The sequence below is a fragment of the Triturus cristatus genome, chromosome 1_1 (assembly GCF_964204655.1).
Source record: "Triturus cristatus chromosome 1_1, aTriCri1.1, whole genome shotgun sequence".
In the NCBI taxonomy this organism is placed as follows: domain Eukaryota; kingdom Metazoa; phylum Chordata; class Amphibia; order Caudata; family Salamandridae; genus Triturus; species Triturus cristatus.
In genome coordinates this window covers 630,763,334-630,785,469 of record NC_140579.1, presented here as the reverse complement: position 1 = coordinate 630,785,469, position 22,136 = coordinate 630,763,334, and the positions used below count along the sequence as shown (strand labels likewise).

The following is a 22,136-nucleotide window of genomic DNA, read 5'->3' as shown; positions in this document are numbered from 1 at the left end:
GTCTGGTTATAATATTACTTAAAGAGTCTCTGAAAAATGTATCCATTGCCTCGATTTTACATTTTATTGCCGTCACGTTGTTCTGTGTAAGTACTTGTAGGGGAGTTGACTCAGTTCCCCAAGTTGCTTTTTTAGATTTTGGGGGAGGCTTATTAGTGCCCTTTTTTACTACCTTCTGCTGGGCCACCTTAGTCCTTACAGTGGTTTCTGCCGCTATATCTAGGTCAGAAGTCGGATTTTTCGTGCGTTTAGTAGGTGGTTGAAACTCTACATCCTGATCGGTAAAGGAGACATGATCTGAAATATTCAAAACACACCCATTACTTTCTACATTTAAATCATATAATATTTGTTTATTTGTATTCGGGAGTAAGTCCCCAGAACCGGCTGTACTAGCCGTGTTATCACGGGAGATGGCTTCTTCCACTGACACAATTTGCTCCTCCAAGGCTCCCATTGCTCCCGTTAAATAATTTAAAATAGAGGCACATGGTCCCTCCCCCGATTTGGGCTGCTTCTTAGACTGTGAGCTTGAGGCTTTTCTTTTCACCATTTTTCTTACATTAGCACAATGACCTAGAGGCAGCAGATCTACAATGCAAAACAATACCACTTGGGGGGACTCAGTGCCTAGATGTTAAATTTTCGTTTTAAAAATAAGGTAGTAAAACCAGTGTCACAGACAGTAGGCAATAGTCAATAGACGGTCTAGTATAAATACACAAACTATTCACGTCCGATATAATGTCTGATACGTTGGCGTGATAAATGACAGTACCTTGTCTAGCGAAAGTCCGAACATGTGGAACCAAAGTGCCAAAGTCTGTGGCCCAGCCCAGTCTACTCCTGGCTATGACGGACTAAAACGGGCCTGTCTTGGCCCGGTCCGAGCCCGCGCGCGTCCCACGCTGCGGGACCTCCTCTCTGCTGATAAGGGCTCCGCCAGGGGCCGTAGTAAAAGTGCAAGGTGCAATTCAAGGTGCCCAGGGGCTGTGCAAATGACGCTGTAGTCCTCGGACTCACCAGAGGTCTCCCGCGCTGCGGGACCTCCTCTCTGCTTATAAGGGCTCTGCCAGGGGCCGTAGTAAAAGTGCAAGGTGTAATTCAAGGTGCCCAGGGGCTGTGCAAATGACGCTGTATTCCTCGAATTCACCAGAGGTCTCCCGCGCTGCGGGACCTCCTCTCTGCTGATAAGGGCTCCGCCAGGGGTCGTAGTAAAAGTGCAAGGTGCAATTCAAGGTGCCCAGGGGCTGTGCAAATGACGCTGTATTCCTCGGACTCACCAGAGGTCTCCCGCGCCGCGGGACCTCCTCTCTGCTGATAAGGGATCCGCCAGGGGCCGTAGTAAAAGTACAAGGTGCAATTCAAGGTGCCCAGGGGCAGTGCAAATGACGCTGTATTCCTCGGACTCAACAGAGGTCTCCCACGCTGCGGGACCTCCTCTCTGCTGATAAGGGATCCACCAGGGGCCGTAGTAAAAGTGCAAGGTGCAATTCAAGGTGCCCAGGGGCTGTGCAAATGACGCTGTATTCCTCGGTCTCACCAGAGGTCTCCTGCGCTGCGGGACCTCCTCTCTGCTGATAAGGGCTCCGCCAGGGGCCGTTGTAAAAGTGCAAGGTGCCATTCAAGGTGCCCAGGGGCTGTGCAAATGACGCTGTATTCCTCGGACTCACCAGTCAAAGTGCCTAGGTCATTGCCACCACAGTGCACTATTATGAGGTCAGGGTGTTGGATATGCATGAAGGATTTCACGAATGGCATCAATTGGTGCCACTTTAACCCTCTCTGTCCAATCCATGTAATGTCTACATTTGGCAAACCTAGGTCTTTGTGAATGCCTTTGTTTTCTGCATACCTTTGGCTCCAGAAAATATAGCTGTGTCCCACAATCCACACTCTAAGCATCTTGAAAGGAGGTCTGGATGCACTCAGATGGTCTCTGTAAATGAAATGGCAGTTTGGAAAGTAAGATTTCTCTAAAATGGTGGCTAAGATGCAGTTTTGAAAAAAGACAAGAAATCATTGGTTGTTTGACAACCTTCTACACTGAAAGGTAGGGTGCATATTTCTGTTTTTTAAATGCATGATTCCTATTGGTTAACAAAAACTGATTGTAAGGAACATTATATATGATAAGCTGATATGTTGAAAAGTCAACCACACTTGCTGTCTTGATTAGCAACATTGTGTGCTGAACTTGTGACCTGTGTGCTCAGTACAGTGTTCCATGACCTGTTTCTATGGTAACAGGCAGAAGGCAGATTGGGGGAAGGGTTCACATTTATGTCATTTGGAAAGGGTTGAAATGTTTAACCAATAGAAATGTGTGTTTGGTTTTGAATTTATGTGGGAAGGAATGTGATTTGATGTTTACATGTATATGTGGGAAAAATGAGAGGGGAACTTTGCCATTCTTTGGTTTTGCTGACAGGTGCACAGTGCAGAGATTCTGTATAAGAAAATCTGGTGTGTGACTGATATACTTCTTAATCTACAAAACTACTTGAAAGGTGAGTTATTTAATTGAGAGGAGGTCTTTTGTGATAAGCATTTGTGTTTTTCATGTGTTTGCAGGGAGATAACTGTGCTGTTTTTATATTTTGGTACAATTAGAAATCAGTGATTGTTTATGAATTTGTGAAATGAGTTATGTTTCTACACTAAAATGTAGTACTCCTTCTAGATGAAGAAAGGTGTTTTGGTATAGTGCAAGTGATAGTGTTGTCTAGAATCACACAATGAGTCTGTGTGCATTTGGGAGTCACTGTGAGAGAAGCATTTGGTAACATCATGTATTTGCTGACAGATAACTGTTTTAAAACCTGTCATGTTGTGAAGTTTTAGTAGCATTAGAAACCAGTCTTTGCTTATGCATTGATAAAATGAGTCATGTTTTGACACTAATGTGCTGTACTTTAATATGTAGATTGTGTGCAGTCCCCTTGCCCCTTCCACAGTAGTTAATCATCATCATTTCAACTTTATTTCGGCCACTTGGGCCATAAAAGAATAAAAGAGATAAACATACAATAAATAACATGTTATGCACCACATTAAAATACTCATTTAGAGTTAGCAGCATAGCAACATTCAGATCAGTCCATCCTCAATTTTTGGGCTTTACATGACGGTTGCGGCTGATCCACATAGCTGTTAAAAATTTCGCTACCGCAAATACTATTGGTGGTGATAAGTCAATTTTTAAAATCCTATAAGCTGAAATGTAATGCTTAAAACCCAGGTTTTTTAAAAGTGGAAGAAGCCAGTATCTCCGTGGTCTGTGGTAGGCTTGGCAGAAGAAAATTATATGCAAGTCAGACTCTGATGGGTGGCCACACGCTGGGCATAGAGTTGTTGAGTTAGGCGACCAGCTGACAGTATGGGCTCCAAGAGGCAAAGTACCGTAGCGCCATTGTAGGTAAAGCTTCCTGGTTAATGTTGGTTCAATATCATCTAGGACTGGTTCCCGGGTGTATGTATCTTTAAATGCCAGGAACTGTTCAGTAAGGGACCCAGCCCTAGCCTTCATAACTAGGGCACGTAAATTGTGCTCAAAGTAAGCTGAGGAGATAGTTTTGCGGGAAGACATTGGGCATGTATTAACTGGGTCAGTCCACAGATCAGATCTTCCTATTAATTCACAGGAATGTTTAATATAAGCAAGCCATGGTACTTGATCAATTCTTATAAGGCGCAGAATATCTTGTAGCTCTTTTCTGTAATTCTCAAGCTCTGGGGTACGCCATAATTTATGCCAGAAAATTAGAGGTTTGAGGCCTAGTTCCACCGCAATGGGTTTTAAGCCCAAGTCCAATCTTAAGGGTAATAGCGGGGTGCTTGATGGTAGAGCTGTCAGCTGCCTCAAGAAGTTGTTCTCTACAACCTGTATTTTCTGGATAGGTACATGTCCCCAGATTTCGCCCCCATATAGCCCAGCCGCCCTAGCCTGGGTTTTGTAAATGTGAAGGCGTGGGCCTAATGGTTTGTAGCTCAGCCCACTCAGCATCCTGGAAATGGCGCCCGTCATCTGGGTTAGCTTCAGATTCACTTTTGTCTGATGTGAATCCCACCTCATTAGGGGATTAAAGATAACCCCCAAGTATTCAAAGGTGTACACCCTCTCAAGACTGGAAGTCCCTATCCGCGGGCTAGATCGGGTAGAGGCAGGTGGGTTGAAGATCATATATTTTGTTTTTGTAGTGTTGATCTCCAAACCATGCGACTTGCAGAAGTCGACAAAGCCGTCAAGGACCCTTTGTATACCCATAGGTCATTTGGAGAGCAACAGGGTATCATCAGCAAACATAATTGCCGGTACCCTGTTGCCCGCCAACCTTGGGGCGTCGATGTTACTAATCCCGTCAAGATGGTTAAAGATCCCGTTGACAAAGAGGCAAAAAAGGGTGGGTGCAAGCACACAACCCTGTCTAACCCCCCTGTCAACGGGAAAAGGATCTGAAAGGGTACCTCCTCTGCCACATCTTACCCTTGCGTAGTTGCCCTGATGTAGTTTTTCCAGAATAAAGAGTAGATCAGCAGGAACCCCTGTAGCTGCCAAAACTGCCCAGAGTTTGTCCCTAGGGACTAAATCAAACGCCGCCCGCAGGTCGACGAATATTGTGTATAGACTGCCCCCCTCGATTGTTACTGTTTTCCAGTAGAGAAGATTCAATCGGAAGATCTGGTCCACCGTCGAAACCCCCCTTCTGAAACCTGCCTGAAAGGGACTCAAGATGTTATTGTCATCGATCCAGTCCTGAAGCCGGTTCAGAATCACTCTACCAAAGATCTTTTGTGAGACATCTATGAGGCTTATGGGTCTGTAATTGGCTGGGAGCAGAGGAGAGCCCTTCTTAAAAATGGGAACAATCTCTGCGCCCAGCCAAGTAGCAGGAATCTCCATGCCTCGCAGAATGTGGTTAAATAATAAAACCAGATATGGAGTCCAGACATCCACCTCCTGCTTAAAAAGGTCACCTGGGATACCATCCAACCCTGGGGCCTTGCCTGAAGCTAATCCAGCTATAGCCGCTCTAACCTCCTTGAATGTAAACAGGGAGATTTCTTTAGGATCCTCAGTACATAAAGGGTAGAAAGCAGCCTGCTCCCCATCTGGTAGTTGGTATAGCGATTTAAAATGATCAGACCATGCACTAGGTGAAATGTTCGGCTCCAGTGCAGGGGCCAATTCCAGTGAGCCAGTGTTCCCTGTTCGCCAAAATGTTCGTGAGTCCCCCCTGGCTAATGATACAGAAAGGGATTCCCATTTCTGGTGTTCCCATTCTCTTTTCGCATTACAGATTAAAGTTTTGTAAGCGGATCTCTTGGCTCTAATTATCTCGCTTCCCAGACCTGCTTTGATAGAGGTCAAGAGGCTTGATTTTGCAGTACGACAGGTCCTATTATACCAAATTGGGCCAGCTGCACAGGCAGTTGGCCTCCTTAGGGTACGAGTAAGTGTTGCAGACACTGTCTCAGAGAGGGTTCTATGGCACTGCCCTACTTGTTCATGGTTACTCTGGTTTATATCATTAACCATGATTTCCTGAACTTTTTCGAGTATAGGGACAACCCTTTGATAGAGTATGGGTATCCTCTCTGGGTTAGAGATGAATATCTCCCACTTTACTCTTCGTTTATTTTGAGTCAGGCCAAGACCGGTATCCCGGGAATCCCTCAATTCCAGCCTAGAATCTATACCAGGATGAGCAAATTCTAGTTTCAGTGCATTATGGTCACTGTCATCCCTAGGCAATACCCAGAAGTCAATGATACTTGACCACATTGGTAGTGGGGCCAGTATATAGTCCAGTCTTGACTCCCTACCCTTGCTGTTAAAAGTGAAGCTAGCTGGGTTATCTGAGGTAGACCTGCCGTTACATGCCCTCAGACCAAATTTTAAGGTTAAGGCGGTAACTTGTGTAGCTAGGGGGGTCCAAGCTCTGGGGGCTGTTGCTCGCAGGGGGGGTATGGACCACTCCATGTCCTCCTCCATTGCTAAATCCAACAGTAATCCCGGAAGGGGCTCATAATGGGAGTTAAGATCTCCTCCTATCAAGAAGTGAGTGCCCTGTGGAATGTCATCTAAAACTCCTGAGAGCTCCTCTATCGTACTTGAAGTCTGGGAAATCTTGGTTGGCCTGGAGTATACATTAATTAGCAGAAGGCTGTTTGCGTTCGGCCAGTCAAGCCGAACCATAAGAATGTTCGGCGAATTTTGTGGATATACAATAGCCTTACAGCCCAGATCGGTGGCTACCCAGGTAGCCAGACCACCTGAGGGGCGTCCAATGCCGGCCCATGTTGCCTGCACAGAAAATGCAGCGAAGCCTGTTTGGGTGAGATGTTCTCTCACCCAGGTTTCCTGAAAGAGGCAAATGTCTTGGGCCTGGATAAATTCTCTCCATTCTGGGCAGTTGGCTTTATTTACCAAACCTGCCACATTCCAGGACAGGATCTTGAGGGAGGGACGGTTAGATATTTCCGGAGCAATAATTGCAGAGACATCGTTCTCCCCCCTATCCTGGCCTGGAAATTCCAAAGCCCGTGATTTCGCCAGTTGGGGTGCAGATACCTCATGCGGGCAACACGTTGGGAGAAAAGAACCCATGTTTTTATCCCTAACTTGATGTACTCCAAGTATTTTTATATTTTCAGAAGGAGTAGTTGGCCTAAACGGTTTGTTAATAATGTCATTGGGCCCTGTTGTTACCGCCCCTTTCGACTTTATTGGTCAATCGACCATATCAAGACTGCTAAATCTATTATGAGTTAATAAGCAGTCAAAGCGTGGAGGCTTGGGGTGTGGAATTGCTCTAAAAACTGAGGGGGCCTGATTTCTAGACCTTCTGGACACAAGTTCCCAACAATCTTCTCCCCGTTCAGGATCAACGGTTGGATAAAAAAAGGATAGAGGGAGGGAATGAATCTGTGATCCTTGGGGCTGATAGGGCCAACTGCAAATGTGCGAGACAGTAAGAGGATCTCTAAAATTAATCAGTGCACAATCTCCCTGGATTGACTTCCTGGTATGTCCTATCCAGGGGATTCGTCTTACCATCAAAATCTCGCTAAATATTCCTTCTGGCAACGGCCTATTCCTAGAGAGCCAGTGGATTACCTTATTCTTCAGTGCCTCCGCCGGCTCTCTAGTAGAGGAATTTAATTTGGGGATGCCAGCTAAAATTACAGTATAAGGCATTGCTTCTGGTGGTAGATCGATAGTTCTATAGTTATGATCAATGCCATTAGTGCCCATAGAAGGTGTGTCTTTCTTCAGTGGGCCACTTGAGCCGAGGGCTTTAGTTATGGGGCTATAGTTTGGGGGCACTGCAGGGACGTTGGAAAGCTGCTGCAATTGGCTGGGATGTAAGGTCGAGCTACCCAGCGCCCCTTTGGTGTCAGATGTAGAGATGTTGATGGGATGTGTGGATTTATTTTGTGGGATCTGGTTTATTGTGCCAGAGCCCTCGTCGACACGGGTAAAATCCATCTTACGCTGCACTAAGGCCTTTTCTATCTTAACTAGACAGTTTAAGATGGGGTTAAGTAAATCCCTCAGAAGTGTACCTATATTCGATAGTGTTAAGCCCTCATCTCCCGCGGTATCAAATGTAATTAGTTTATTTTTGGACTGAGCGCCGGAGGATGAGTTGGCTTGCTTTAGGGGTTTCGTCGTGGCTTTTCTGGCTATACTAGCAGTATTGTTGCCTCGAGGAGGGATATGTTTGAAATTCTTAGTTTTAACTCCTCTTATGCTTTGTGCCCCTTTTTTTGTCTTAGGGATTGCCCCTTCCCTCTCGTAAGCGGTAGTTAATTTATGCTGGTCTGTGGAGATTGGAGTTGGTACTCTGTCAGAAAGACTAGGTTCGATAATGGTAGGAATTATGGACGAACTAGGTAGTGGGAGGGATAGTAGACTGGGATCAGAATGGATGGAAAAATCATGAGTTGTTAAAGAGTCATTTAGAGTAACAAGTAACGAATCTTCAACTGTATTAGTCGCTATTTCTGTTGCCCCCCCCCCATCCAACGTTGTGGCCCTGGCAAGAGGGGCCGGAGATGTTACATGTTGAAGAGGGCCCAAAGAGGATCTTCTAGCCCACTCTAACTCTTGGGAAATTCGCCTTTCTAATATTGAGATTTCATCTATGAGAAGGGATCCCGCTTTCACAAAATATGTGTCCAGAGTACCTGAGGGGGCCCCCTTGGCCGCCGAGGATTTGCTCCTAGTTGTCCTTGATGACATCCTCAGTCTCTCGGGTGTAGGGAGCGTATCAATAGGGATCAGCGATTGATCGTGGTCCCTCGCCTTCCTCGTCCGTCCTCGAACGGCCTCAAACGGCCCGCTCTTTTCCCGGTCTTAGCCCCGTGCTGAGACCCGCGCGCGTCCCGCTAGCGCGTGTAGGCAGGGAGACGTACATATAATGGAGGGCAACGGTGTTGGGGGAGGAGTCAGGAAGAGGACCAGGTGCGGCTGATCTGCTTCGTGCACAGCACCCTGGTCCTCGCAGTCCTGAATACGCCGGTTCTTGCAGGGTCAGCACACCAACAATGCCCCAAGTGACAGCAGCAGAGTCCCGGTCCCTCGAGCGGCTCCCGCGAAGCGGGGGCCGCGAGGCGCGGTGTTGATTTCAAGAAAGCTGGGATGAAAGTCCAAGGAATCCCTCCAATGGGCAGCAGCACCAGCCAAGTTCACAGACGGAGCCCACGATACTGGGGCTACACCGCCTGTTTAAGGTGTTGGGGGAGGAGTCAGGAAGAGGACCAGGTGCGGCTGATCTGCTTCGTGCACAGCACCCTGGTCCTCGCAGTCCTGAATACGCCGGTTCTTGCAGGGTCAGCACACCAACAATGCCCCAAGTGACAGCAGCAGAGTCCCGGTCCCTCGAGCGGCTCCCGCGAAGCGGGGGCCGCGAGGCGCGGTGTTGATTTCAAGAAAGCTGGGATGAAAGTCCAAGGAATCCCTCCAATGGGCAGCAGCACCAGCCAAGTTCACAGACGGAGCCCACGATACTGGGGCTACACCGCCTGTTTAAGGTGTTGGGGGAGGAGTCAGGAAGAGGACCAGGTGCGGCTGATCTGCTTCATGCACAGCACCCTGGTCCTCGCAGTCCTGAATACGCCGGTTCTTGCAGGGTCAGCACACCAACAATGCCCCAAGTGACAGCAGCAGAGTCCCGGTCCCTTGAGCGGCTCCCGCGAAGCGGGGGCCGCGAGGCGCGGTGTTGATTTCAAGAAAGCTGGGATGAAAGTCCAAGGAATCCCTCCAATGGGCAGCAGCACCAGCCAAGTTCACAGACGGAGCTGTTAATGAGTTTTGGTAAGCTGCTAGGGATAGTGTTGCTTGTCTAGAATCACACTGTGAGTCTGTGTGCATTTGGGAACCACTGTGAGAGAAGCATTTGGTAACATCGTGTATTAGCTGACAGATAACTGTTTTAAAACCTGTCTTGTTGTCAAGTTTTAGTAGTATTAGAAGGCAGTTTTTGCTTATGCTTTGATTAAATGAGTCAGGCTTTGACACTAAAGTGCAGTTCTGAAATATGTAGATTGTGTGCAGTTCCCTTACCACTTCCACAGTAGTGAATGAGTTTTGATAGTGGTTGTTGTCTAGAATCACACTGTGAGTCTGTGTGCATTTGTGTAACCACTGTGAGAGAAGCATTTGAGTACTTAATTTCTTTGAATATGCATAACTGATTAAAAAATTCCTGTTCTCAATTCCTGTTCTCAAGTTTAGGTACAATTAAAAGGTAGTCATTCCTTATGTATTCACCGAGGAACTGTCCTTGCAATGCTGTAAACATTCAGTTAATATTCAAGTAGTAATGGAGTGAGGCAGGCCTTTGCACATGAATTGATTCAAATGCTTATCTACTATGCATGCAGTTCTCTAACCATCTACATAGTTCTCTTTCGTACCTTTAATTCCACAGTCAGTATCCATACACTTCAAGCAAACACCCTGTCACTCCCCATGCACTCCTCTAGTGACCAATTCAGCACCATGTACTAATCCATTCATTGCGCAAAACCCCAAGCACTTATAAATTCTCCCAGGCACTCTCTTTGCAGTACTTTAATCATTCAGTCAGTGTCTAAGTACTCATGGTGTGAGCCAGGCCTTTCAACATGGACTGCTTTAAACCCTATACAGTATGCATACAGGCTTCTAGTCGCCTACACACTTGTCTTTCACTTCTTTAATTAACTAGTCAGTATCTATATATGTCAATAAACATCTTGTCAGTCATCTTGCACTCATCCAGTGACTGATTCAGTACCATGTACTATTCTCTTCACTGTGCGTTAACTGAAAATTTAAAAGTTTTACCCAGGCACTGTCCTAGCAGTAGTCTAATGATTTAGTCAGTTTCCAAGTACTCATGTTGTGAACCATGCATTACCACATAGACTGCTTCAAATGTCTGTGCAGTATGCATGCAGTCTTCTAACATACTATACACTTGTCTTTAACAGCTTCAATTCCCCAGTCAGTATCCATGTACTTCCAGCAAACATTCTGTCACTCCCCTTGCACTGTTCCAGTGACCCCTTCAGCACCATGTAGTAATGCATTCACTGCGCCAAAACTGAAACACTTATAAATTCACCCAGGCACTCTTCTTGCAATAGTATAATCATTCAGTCAGTACCCAAGTACTAATGGAGTGAGACAGGCCTTTGTACATGGATTGATTCAAACGTGTTTCCACTATGCATGGAGGCCTCTAAGTACCAACACAATTGTCTTTCAGACCTTCAATTTCCCAGTCATTATCTATAAACTCCAATAAACACTCTGTCACTTCAATTGCACACATCCACTGACTCATATGGCACTAAGTACTAATCTATTCACTGCACCAAAACCCAAAAACTTAAAAAGATTCACCCAGTCACTCTTTTTGTAGTACTGTAATGATTCAGTCAGTACTCAGGTAGTTTTGCAGTGATCCAAGTGTTACTCTATGGACTGTTTTAAACGTCTATCTACTATGCATGTAGGTCTCTAGCCACCTACATACCTGTCTTTCACACTTTCCATATTACAGACAGTATTCATACAGTTCCCACAAACACTCTGTCACTCTCCTTATACTTCTCCAGTGACCCATTCAGCACCATGTACTAATCCATTCACTGTGCCAAATTCTAAACACTTATAAATTCACCCAGGCACTCTCCTTGCAGTACTCTAATCATTCAGTCAGTACCCAAGTACTCATGCAGTGAGCCAGGCCTTAGTACATGGACTACTTCAAACGCCTATGCACTATGAATGCAGTTCTCTAACCATCTACACACTTCTCTTTCACACCTTCAATTCCCCAGTCAGTATAGATACACTCCAGCAAACACCTTATCACTCCTCTTGCACTCCTCCAGTGATCCATTCAGCACCATGTACTAATGCATTTACTGCACCAAAAGCCAACCACTTATAAATTCACCCAGGCACTCTCCTTGCAGTACTCTAATCATTCTGTCAGTACCCAAGTATTCATGCATTGAGTCAGGCCTTAGCACATAGACTGCTTCAAACGCCTATTCACTATGCATGCAGTCCTCTAACCACCTACACAGTTGTTTTTCACACCTTCAATTCCCCAGTCAGTATTCATTCACTTCCAGCAAACACCCTGTCACTCCTTTTGTACTCCTCTAGTGACCCTTTCAGCACCATGTACTAATCCATTCACTGTGCTAAAACCCAAACACTTATAAATTCACCAAGGCACTCTCCTTGCAGTACTCTAATCATTCAGTCAGTGCCCAAGTATTCATGCACTGAGCCAGGCCTTAGCACATGGACTGCTTCAAACGCCTATCCACTATGCATGCAGTCCTCTAACCACCTACATACTTGTCTTTCACACCTTCAATTTCCCAGTCAGTATATATACACTCCAGCAAACACCCTGTCACTCCCCTTGTACTTCTCTAGTGAACCATTCAGTACCATGTACTAATCCATTCACTGTGCCAAAACACAAACACTTATAAATCTACCCATGCACTCTCCTTGCAGTACTGTAATCATTCAGTCAGTACCCAAGTACTCATTCAGCGACCCAGGCCTTAGCACATGGACTGCTTCAAACGCCTATCCACTATGCATGCAGTCCTCTAACCACCTACACACTTGTCTTTCACACCTTCAATTCCCCAGTCAGTATAGATACACTCCAGAAAACACCTTATCACTCCCCTTGCACTCCTCCAGTGATCCATTCAGCACCATGTACTAATGTATTTACTGCACCAAAAGCCAACCACTTATAAATTCACCCAGGCACTCTCCTTGCAGTACTCTAATCATTCTGTCAGTACCCAAGTATTCATGCATTGAGTCAGGCCTTAGCACATAGACTGCTTCAAACGCCTATTCACTATGCATGCAGTCCTCTAACCACCTACACAGTTGTTTTTCACACCTTCAATTCTCCAGTCAGTATTCATTCACTTCCAGCAAACACCCTGTCACTCCTTTTGTACTCCTCTAGTGACCCATTCAGCACCATGTACTAATCCATTCACTGTGCCAAAACCCAAACACTTATAAATTCCCCCATGCACTCTCCTTGCAGTACTGTATTCATTCAGTCAGTACCCAAGTGCTCATTCAGTGACCAGGCCTTAGCACATGGACTGCTGCAAACCCCTATCCACTATGCATGCAGTCCTCTAACCACCTACACACTTGTCTTTCACACCTTCAATTCCCCAGTCAGTATTCATACACTCCAGCAAACACCCTTTCACTCTCTTTGCACTCCTCTAGTGACCCATTCAGTACCAAGTACTAATCCATTCACTGCACCAAAAGCCAACCACTTATAAATTCACCCAGGCACTCTCATTGCAGTACTCTAATTATTCAGTCAGTACCCAAGTACTCATGCAGTGAGCCAGGCATTAGCACATGGACTGCTTCAAACGCCTATCCACTATGCATGCAGTCCTCTAATCACCTACACACTTGTCTTTCACACCTTCAATTCCCCAGTCAGTATTCATACACTTCTAGCAAACACCCTGTCACTCACCCAGTGTGTTTCCTTATAGTACTGTAATCATTCAGTCAGTTAGCATGTAGTCTTTTAGTGAGGTAGGCTTTAGGGCATGAACTGCTTCAAAGTAGTATGCACTATGCATGTAGTGTTTTAACCATTGTCACACTTGTGCTTCTGGGCTATAGTTTCTTAGTCAGTTTTTATATAAAATGTGTTTCTACAGTAATAGAATATTATAAATTTGAAAGTTATTAATATACATTTATTTGTGATTCTTTTTTACAGATACTGTTTTTCAACGTTAAAATAGAGAAATCATGCCAGAAAGAAAAAGAAAAAGAAAAGAACAGAGACAGGAGGATTACTTGAAGAAACATCAACCACAAGTATTGAATGTACAAGATAATGTGGCTAAAGGAAAAAATCTTCTGGTAAGATCACAAAGCAATTTATTAAAAATGTTTGTAAGATCAAACAGAATGTACATAATGCTGGAACTACTGAGAATGCTTCAAGTAACAAAAAAATTCAAAATAAGAGGAAAAGCAAAAAAGCAAATGGTCAGTCAAAGGAGATAAAGTACGGTAAAAGAAGGCAAAATCAGAATAAGGAATTACGCAAAAAAAATATTTTACAAGAGAGTAGTGCATAATTTGCTGAAAGATGTGAAGAAATATAAAAAGAAAGCTTTATTTTATAAAAAGAAGAAGCATATTGAAAACATTGTGGAAAAGGCTTTTGAAATAAAAAGGAAACTGTTTATTTTAGTATTAAACAGAATTCGATCACTAGATAAACCAATCCATGTAACGAAGAGAGTTATTCACAGAGCGAAAAATTATTGTATGCAGTTGACACCAGTGGTAGAGGTTATGAGGTTAGAGACGGTTGTCCAATTGAGAAAGAGAAAATGGTTGAAAGAAATGCAGAAGAAGTGATAGCTGATGAAGTTTTAGGGAGATGTGCTAAAAACACTGTGTACACTTGGGATTGCAGTAGTACTTGCAGTGTACGACAGGAATCGATTGAAAAATGCTGTAGTTTTTTACGAGCCTATACTAAAAAAAGTGTAAAACAAAAGATTAAGCTGTTGCAAGGACTAGACCCTTGCAGAGTGAGAAAACATACTGGTTTGCAAGGTCATTCTCTGGCTTGTCTTTCTAGGAAAGTTTGTCAAAGTGTTTTTCACCATTTCAGAATGCTGGCAGTACATTATACTCAAATGCGGAAGTTAGTGAGAAGGTTGTATTATGCAAAAAGTCCAGCACTAAAGTTAAGTGAGTTGAACAGTGCTCTTTTGCGTGGGTCAGTATCAGATGTGAAGCAGGTCTGTGATGATATTGAGTTTTGTTACTTTAGTCCTCAGCAAGAGAGTGAAGAAACTGACACATTAGTAGAACAAAATGTTGAAGACAATGTACAACCCGTAATTACAGAAAAATTTGAGGATGAATTCACAAAGTTTAAGGTAATTTCAGGTGAAAGACCAAATGTTTCTTGTATTTGTTGTCGGCGAAGTCACTATAAAAATCAGACTAGGGGTGTCAATCTGTATTTAAAAAGTGAAATAGAAGATAATGATACGTGGATTGAATTTGCAACTTATTTGTTGGTAGAGGGTTGTTTTGATTTGGGATCTGAGCAGCGTATTTGCAAATATTGTTATAACAAATTAGATGAGAATAAAATGCCTGCTAGAGCTGTTCATAATAATCTAGAGTTGGTTGCTATTCCACCAGAGCTGATAGATTCAAATACGTCTGAGTCTATTCTCATACAATGTGTTCACCCGTTTCAGGCTATTGTTCGTATGGAGCCCAAAACAGGTAAATTACCTCCATCAGAGTTGCAAAGAGGATTGAAAGGAAGAGTTGTGTATTTACCGTTAGATTTAAGGAAAAATATTGAAACTATTGGTGTAGACCATGCAGAAAATGAGCCACTAGTCATTCTAGTCAATGGTGTTCCTACTAAGAATAGGAAAATTTGGCAAGAGTTAGTGGATGTTAGAAAAGTGCAAAAGGCGTCATTGTATCTGTTAAAAAATAATGAGTACTATAGAAATGTGTTTGTTGGAGAAGAAGAAATAGATTTAGCAGAAGATACTGAAACAATAAGTGGACAAATAGAAAAAGTGGACATGTCCAGATGTGAAGAGATCTATGACCATTACAGTGTACATCCACTTCATTCCAAAGAGGTGATGAGGAATACAATTGAGTTGTTTCAAATGAAAAAAGCAACAGGAAGTCCCATGAGTGTATGGGAAGAGAGCTTGGAAGCTCGTTGTTTCCCGCAGTTGTTTCCAACAGAAAAAGGTGGACGATATGATGAACGTCCTGTGCAGATTTCTGCATCTGAATATCGGACAACAAGATTATATGCAGAAGATCCAAGATTTCGACAATATATCCCTTATATGTTTCATCTACTGTTTGAAAGTGACTTGTCTGGACTTTCATATGCAGTAAATAACATTTTAAAAACTGGAATGCATCTTCAAAATGTAACTGCAAAGGATTTTATGGATAAAGTGCATCAGAGAGATGATCATTTAGAATCTCAGTTGATTAATCTGATGGCATGTCAGCATGGGACTAATGAATATTGGTACTGTCGACATGGAGAACTGAAATGTATGCTACGGAACTTGGGAACTCCTATATGGTTTGTTACACTAAGCTGTGCTGAGTATGCTTGGGATGATTTACTTGAATTTCTTCGAGAGGCAAATTCCAATATAAAAAATATTGAATACAAGACACCTGGAGAATTGTGCTCTTTGGATCCTGTCAATGTATGCAGATATTTCTTTTTTTTTTTTTTTTTTTTTTTTGAAAACCTTTATTGACAGTTCAATAGAGAACAAGTATGGGCCTACAACCCCCCGGGGCCGGCCGCTAAGCAATCAGAGCAAAAACAGGCAAGTGTAAACACAGTCAGCACATCGGGGAGCAGAATCGTGATGCTAATACTGTGAACAGCGTAGGTAGGGCACCAGGAGAAAAAGGTTTTCGTTTTATAATGAAACGAGGCAGAAGGATCAGGTGCCAGACAATTTTCAAACAGCAATTACAGGTATGCAGAGTAATAGACGTAAACGATTTACAGCAATCTATTAGGTCAATGGCGCAAACACAAGAACATCAGGATGAGGAAGAATATCATAAGCAGTTGCGCCTGCAGTCCCCCGCCAGAACACCCCGGAAATTGTGATACACATGGAGCGGCAACGAGTCATAGCAAAGGAGGTGTATCACACTGATCCCAGAAAAAGAAAAACAAAAAGAATCAGAAAAGAAAAAGGAGGCCATAGAAAAAGAGATAAAAGACGAAAGAATCCCCTCCCCCAACCCCCCACCCTGCACCTCTGCAGATGAGTACGGCCCCCCCCCCAGCAGTGTGCCTGTCGCCCTGGAACCAGACCCGAAATATAGGAGAATAGGGAAAAAGAAGTAGGAAAAGAACCCCACCAGACGGGGGGGTAGAGAAAGTATTAATAAACTGGAGGAGGGCCTTCAAAACATACCCCCGGCTTCTCCCTCCCGCACGGTAAGTTTCCCCCAAAGTGAACAATAAACAGCACAAAAGCGATCTTCTCAAAGAAAGATGGGGAGCATTATGCACCTATTATGCTGTTAGCTATGCCAGGAGAGCACGCAACCCCTGAGCCCGCCCGTCCACTAGATGACCACCCCTGAAGGATCAGCCTTATCCCTGACCACTCTTTGGAATTCTGCCCATGCCTACCCCTCGACCCAGCACCATATCCGACGTTCCAAGGTAGAGGATTGTCCAAAAACGTCCGAGAAGCGACGCACACAGGCGGGGTGGAAGTCTCTGAGCATCAACACAGTCCGCAGCGTGGAGAAACAGGCTTCCCAGTGCTGCCCCAGGATATGCACTGCACTCAAGGTCCAGGAAGGCAGAAGCAGCCAAAGCAGACAATAGTTGCTGGAGTTGTCCCTGGGTCGCAGGAGGGCACGTACGGGACGAGGCTACCACATCCCACTCAGGTCCAATGCCTCCAGGACAGATCAGGCCCTCAGCTGGACGAACACACTGTAGCATACTGGCCTGAGTGTCCAGCCGTGCACTAACCTCAGGGGTGGCCGCCAAAGTGTCCTCCTGTGCGCAGTGTGGGTAGTCCCTGTGTACGTGCGGACAGGCGGGCCGCCATTGCCCCAACGCCGACGCCACACCGTCGAGCTTACCCCCCAAGACCCCAACACCATGAATCAAGGAGGAGTGAAGAGCACCAAGGGCCTCGAGGAGGTCGCCGCACCCCGGCACAGCTCTCTGCGATCGCGCCGCCACACTCCCAAAAGTCGCACTCTCACAAGCCCGCTGCGACCCAGCGGACAGGATGGTAGGCTTCATCGCAACAAGATGGCCGCCAAGTATGCCCGACCCTCACCGGGGCCGGGACCCTGGGACAAGCGTCTCGATGGCCACGTCGCTGGTGACCGGGTTCCGGGGGCAGGCGAAAAGTTATCCGTTGCGTGGTCACGGGCAACAGTCGTCCCCACTACGGACCCGCTCCCGTAAAAATCCGGGGGTGGCCCGCAATGATCAGGGCAGGATACGGGCGGCGGCCGGGCAGCTCACCATCAAAGGCAGGGGCAGCCACCGGAGGATCTGAGAATTGCACCCACGGGCATGCACTCGGTCCACTACACTTGACAGTAGAAGCGACCACGACGAAATGTAGGCCGAGTTTGGCACCGCTCCGGTGGACCGCCTCCGCCCAGTCACAACAGGCCGCTGTTGTTGAACTGCCACCCGGCCACAGCGTCCACTTGAGGTCCCGGCTCCAGGGCCGCGCAGGCCGCAAAGTTCAAATGAAAGTTTCTCCGGCGATACCGCAGCCAGAAACCTCGGAGTCACACAGTCGGGTGCCACTCTCCTTCAGAAACACGACCGCGTAGCACAGGTTGAGGATCTCGTGCAGGATATCCGTGCGGGATGCGGAGGTTCACGGAGCCGGGAGTCTACGCTGCCTTCCCGGTCGCCATCTTGGCTCCTCCCCGTATGCAGATATTTCAATCATAGATTTGAAGCTATGATGTCTTTCATCTGCAATAAAAAGAATCCTCCTCTTGGAGAAGTTGTGGATTTCTTTTGGAGAAAGGAGTATCAAGCAAGAGGTGCTTCTCATATACATATGTTGTTATGGATCAAGGACGCCCCCAAATTTGGAACAGATTCAGATGAAACTGTTTTGTCTTTCATTGAAGATATTGATTGCAATGAATGAGGTGGAAACAGCAATGTATCAAGCTCAAGAAGATGCAATACAGTTAGGAAACTTGGAAGAACAACTAAGGTGCCGATTCCGATCCGGTAAAAAAAATTCCCGTACGAATCGTATCTGTATTTTTTTACATACGAATCGTACAAGTCCCGTACAAACGGGCAAGTACGATTCGTACGTGGAAAATACATACGAATGACATCGGGAAAAGTCTACGACACGTCCCCGGACAGTTTTACGTACGATTCGTAAAACTGAAGTCCGAGCGCACAAGTACGATCCATACCGTCCGTCCGAATATACAAACGCATGTAATACGCTCCGTTCGAATATACAACCGCATGTGAAACGTCCCGTATGGAGCGAACTGTGTACCACCCCTACCCCGGGCACACCTGGGCGAGGGGTACGAGTCGTACGCCCCCCCACCAGCCTCCCACCCCTCCCGTGTACATCTGCACCGTACCCCCAGCCCCCCCATGTCCGCACCATACCCCCACCCCCGTATGTACGGTGCGTACCCCCCGTATGTACGGTGCGTACCCCCACCCCCCGTATGTACGGTGCGTACCCCCACCCCCGTATGTACGGTGCGTACCCCCGATGTACGGTGCGTACCCCCACCCCCGTATGTACGGTGCGTACCCCCAGCGTACATACGGGGGGTGGGGGTATGCACCGTACATCGGGGGTACGCACCATACATACGGGGGGTGGGGGTACGCACCGTACATACGGGGGTACGCACCGTACATACGGGGGTGGGGGGTACGCACTGTACATACGGGGGGTGGGGGTACGCACCGTACATACGGGGGGTGGGGGTATGCACCATACATACGGGGGGTACGCATCGTACATACGGGGGGTGGGGGTATGCACCGTACATACGGGGGTGGGGGTACGCACCGTACATACGGGGGGGTACAGTGCGTACAGGTATGGGTGCTGGGGTACAGCGCGGACATGGGGGGGGCTGGGGGTACGGTGCGGACGTGTAGGGATGGGGGTACGGTGCGTACCGGGCCCCCTTTTCGCCGTGCATCGTGGCGTACTTAGCTTTTCCGGCACTCTTTGGGTCCCGTAAAAATATTGCCGTGCGAAGTGCTGTGGGTACGAATCGTACTTGCTGGTCCGTAAAACCCTGCCTGACTCCGTGTGAATGTCGCGTACGCGGTTTCCCAGATCGGAATTGTGGGTATATTTTAGCCGGTCGGTGTTTTTTACGATTCGTACGGAAATGGTATTTCTGTACGAATCGTACTTGCGGGTTTGTAAGGTGGTTTTCCCGGGTACGAGTCGGACGGAGAAAACGCTCCGTCCGACGGTTCGTACCCGGGTTTTACCGGATCGGAATCGACACCTAAATGTTGAACAGAAACAAATATATCAGCAAGTGAAAGAGCAGATTGACCATGGATTACTTCATGAAAAGAGAGGGTGCTCATGTACATCATTTCAACCTATCCGAATGTATGTGAGTGGTCAAGCTGGAACAGGAAAAAGTTTCTTAATTAAAGTAATTACAAGTTATCTGCAGAAAACAACTGATTCGCATTTGTCTTGTGTTGTCACTGCTTCAACTGGGTTGGCAGCACATAACATTAAAGGAATTACTTTACATTGTTTACTAAGGCTGCCAGTAGAGCATGAGAACAAATTGGAATACCACAAGCTATCTGGAGAAGCTTGTTGTGAAGTTTCAAGAGTCCTGAAGAAAATGAAACTTCTCATTATTGATGAGGTGAGCATGGTCTCAAACTTGATGCTTGCCTTTGTGCATTTAAGAATGCAGCAAATTCTTAAAACTGAGTATGACGTGTTATTTGGAGGAAAACACGTCATAGTTTTTGGAGATCTACTGCAACTGACTCCGGTAAAAGGACAACCGGTATTTAAAACACTAGCCCATGAAGATACCAGAAAGTCTCTTGGCAGTGTTGGTAATGTGAACATTTGGACTCATTTTGAATACAAAGAACTGACAACAAATATGCGACAGGCAAATGATGCTGAATATGGAAGTATTCTTCAAGATATAAGAATTGGAATTCTTTCAAAACAAGGCAAACAAGCTTTGGAGAGTCGATTACTTTGCAATGTCTTTCCAAATGAAAATGCAGTTCCTGCAAAAGTGTACGTGGAAATTGCTAAAAATAAATCAGTGATTTGCTTAATGCCAACACTGCGCGAGTGTTCCATATTCAACGAAGAACTATTGAAACTGGAAAATGAAGAAATTGTAAAAATGGAAGCCATCGATAAAATACAGCATGAAGGAATCACTATTATTTTGACGGGAAAGTTGAGATCAAAACTGGATTGTTTAGAAAAAAAAATATCTAAAACTGCTGGTTTAGAAAAGACACTATATGCGTGTGTAAACTGTCGGGTAATTTTAAGGCGTAATTTGGATGTAGAGAAAGTTTTAGTTAATGGTGCAATGGGTAAAGTGGTGGATTTTGTGAATTATCAGAAAAAAGAAGGAATTGAACTTTTAAAAATTAAATTTGATCAGATTGATGAAGTTAAAGAAATTGGTCGTTGTTCAGTACGTTTTTTGCTTGTTAAAGATTTATATGTCCGTAGGAAACAATTTCCATTTACTCTGGCATACGCAGTGACTATTCATAAATCTCAAGGATTAAGTGTAGACAGTGCATTGGTGAACATTGGATCTACCGTATTTAAAGAGGGTATAGCATATGTTGCTTTGTCGCGAGTCAGAACATTATCTGGTTTGTTTTTGATTGATTTTGATGAGACGAAGGTTACTGCAGATGCAAACTGTGTAAAAGAGTATAATAGGTTAGGAAGGGTTTATGCTCCAAATTTAGGTCAATATCCTGTATTTGAAAAGCGTGTGGTTGGTCGAAAAAGAAGGTTAGAGAATATCTGTTCTGAAGGTGTCAAGAAGGGAAAAGAACAAGATAATGTTGTGATTGCAGGTAAAAAGAAATTGGACACTGTTGAAGAGATTGTTGGTTATCAGTTTGAAAATAGTTCAGGTGTCGACTGCTATGCTAATGTAGTGGTCAATGTTGTGTTTTATCTGGAAGGATTGCGAGAACAAATTATGTAGAATCGGCAAAAAATATTTTGTTCTCTTTTGCATTCTGTTTATGAAAAGTTGACAACAGATACAAGTAAAATACAATCTGTTTAATATGTTCGTAGTCTTCTGGATGTGTGTTCTGGTTCTACACAATTTTCACAAAATATCCAACAAGATGCTCAGGAATTTTTTATGTATATGCTTACCATTTTTGAAAATGAAGGTGTAGAAATAGAAAATATTTTTGGCCTTTCTTACAAATGGGAACATCATTGTGAAAATTGCATGTATACATGTAGCACCAATGTAGACACTGAGAGATTTCTGTATTTAACATTACCAGACTGTAAATCAGTGTCTTTCAATAAATTAGTTAAAGGTGCAAATCAAAACATGGAGTGTAGCCAATGTAAATGAGAAATGTTATCCACATTATTCTTAACAAAATATGGAAAATACATAATTTTAATGATGCAACGTTGTACAGCTGACGGAAGAAAATTGGATACTTTAATAAAGCAATTTGTAGCAGCACAACTATCAATATCAGGAAGGACTTTTGTAGCAATTGCTATAATTTTCCATGATGGTCCTTCCACCACATCTGGACATTACACTGCCTATCTAAAATGTGACAAAGGCTGGACACTTTGTAATGATTCCCAGTTGGTTTTTAAACAATGTTTGCCTAGGGAATTACAAAATTCCTACCTAATATTTTTAAAGTCAAAGTTTTAAGAAGATAATTCATTCTCTGAGGAATTTATTATTATAATTTAATAGTACTACCATTGGACAATTTACATAA

The 22,136-nt window shown here is 44.8% G+C and overlaps 1 protein-coding gene across 1 annotated transcript; it reads left to right on the top strand.

The window, feature by feature from the left end:
• The first annotated feature begins 19,667 nt into the window (after nt 1-19,667).
• LOC146870740 (uncharacterized) lies at nt 19,668-21,219 on the top strand. The gene is made up of 2 exons (XM_085599709.1): nt 19,668-20,828; nt 21,074-21,219. Exons 1-2 carry the CDS (start codon nt 19,745-19,747, stop codon nt 21,076-21,078), a joined length of 1,089 nt encoding a protein of 362 aa, XP_085455835.1. The 5' UTR covers nt 19,668-19,744; the 3' UTR covers nt 21,079-21,219.
• The last annotated feature ends 917 nt before the right edge of the window (nt 21,220-22,136 follow it).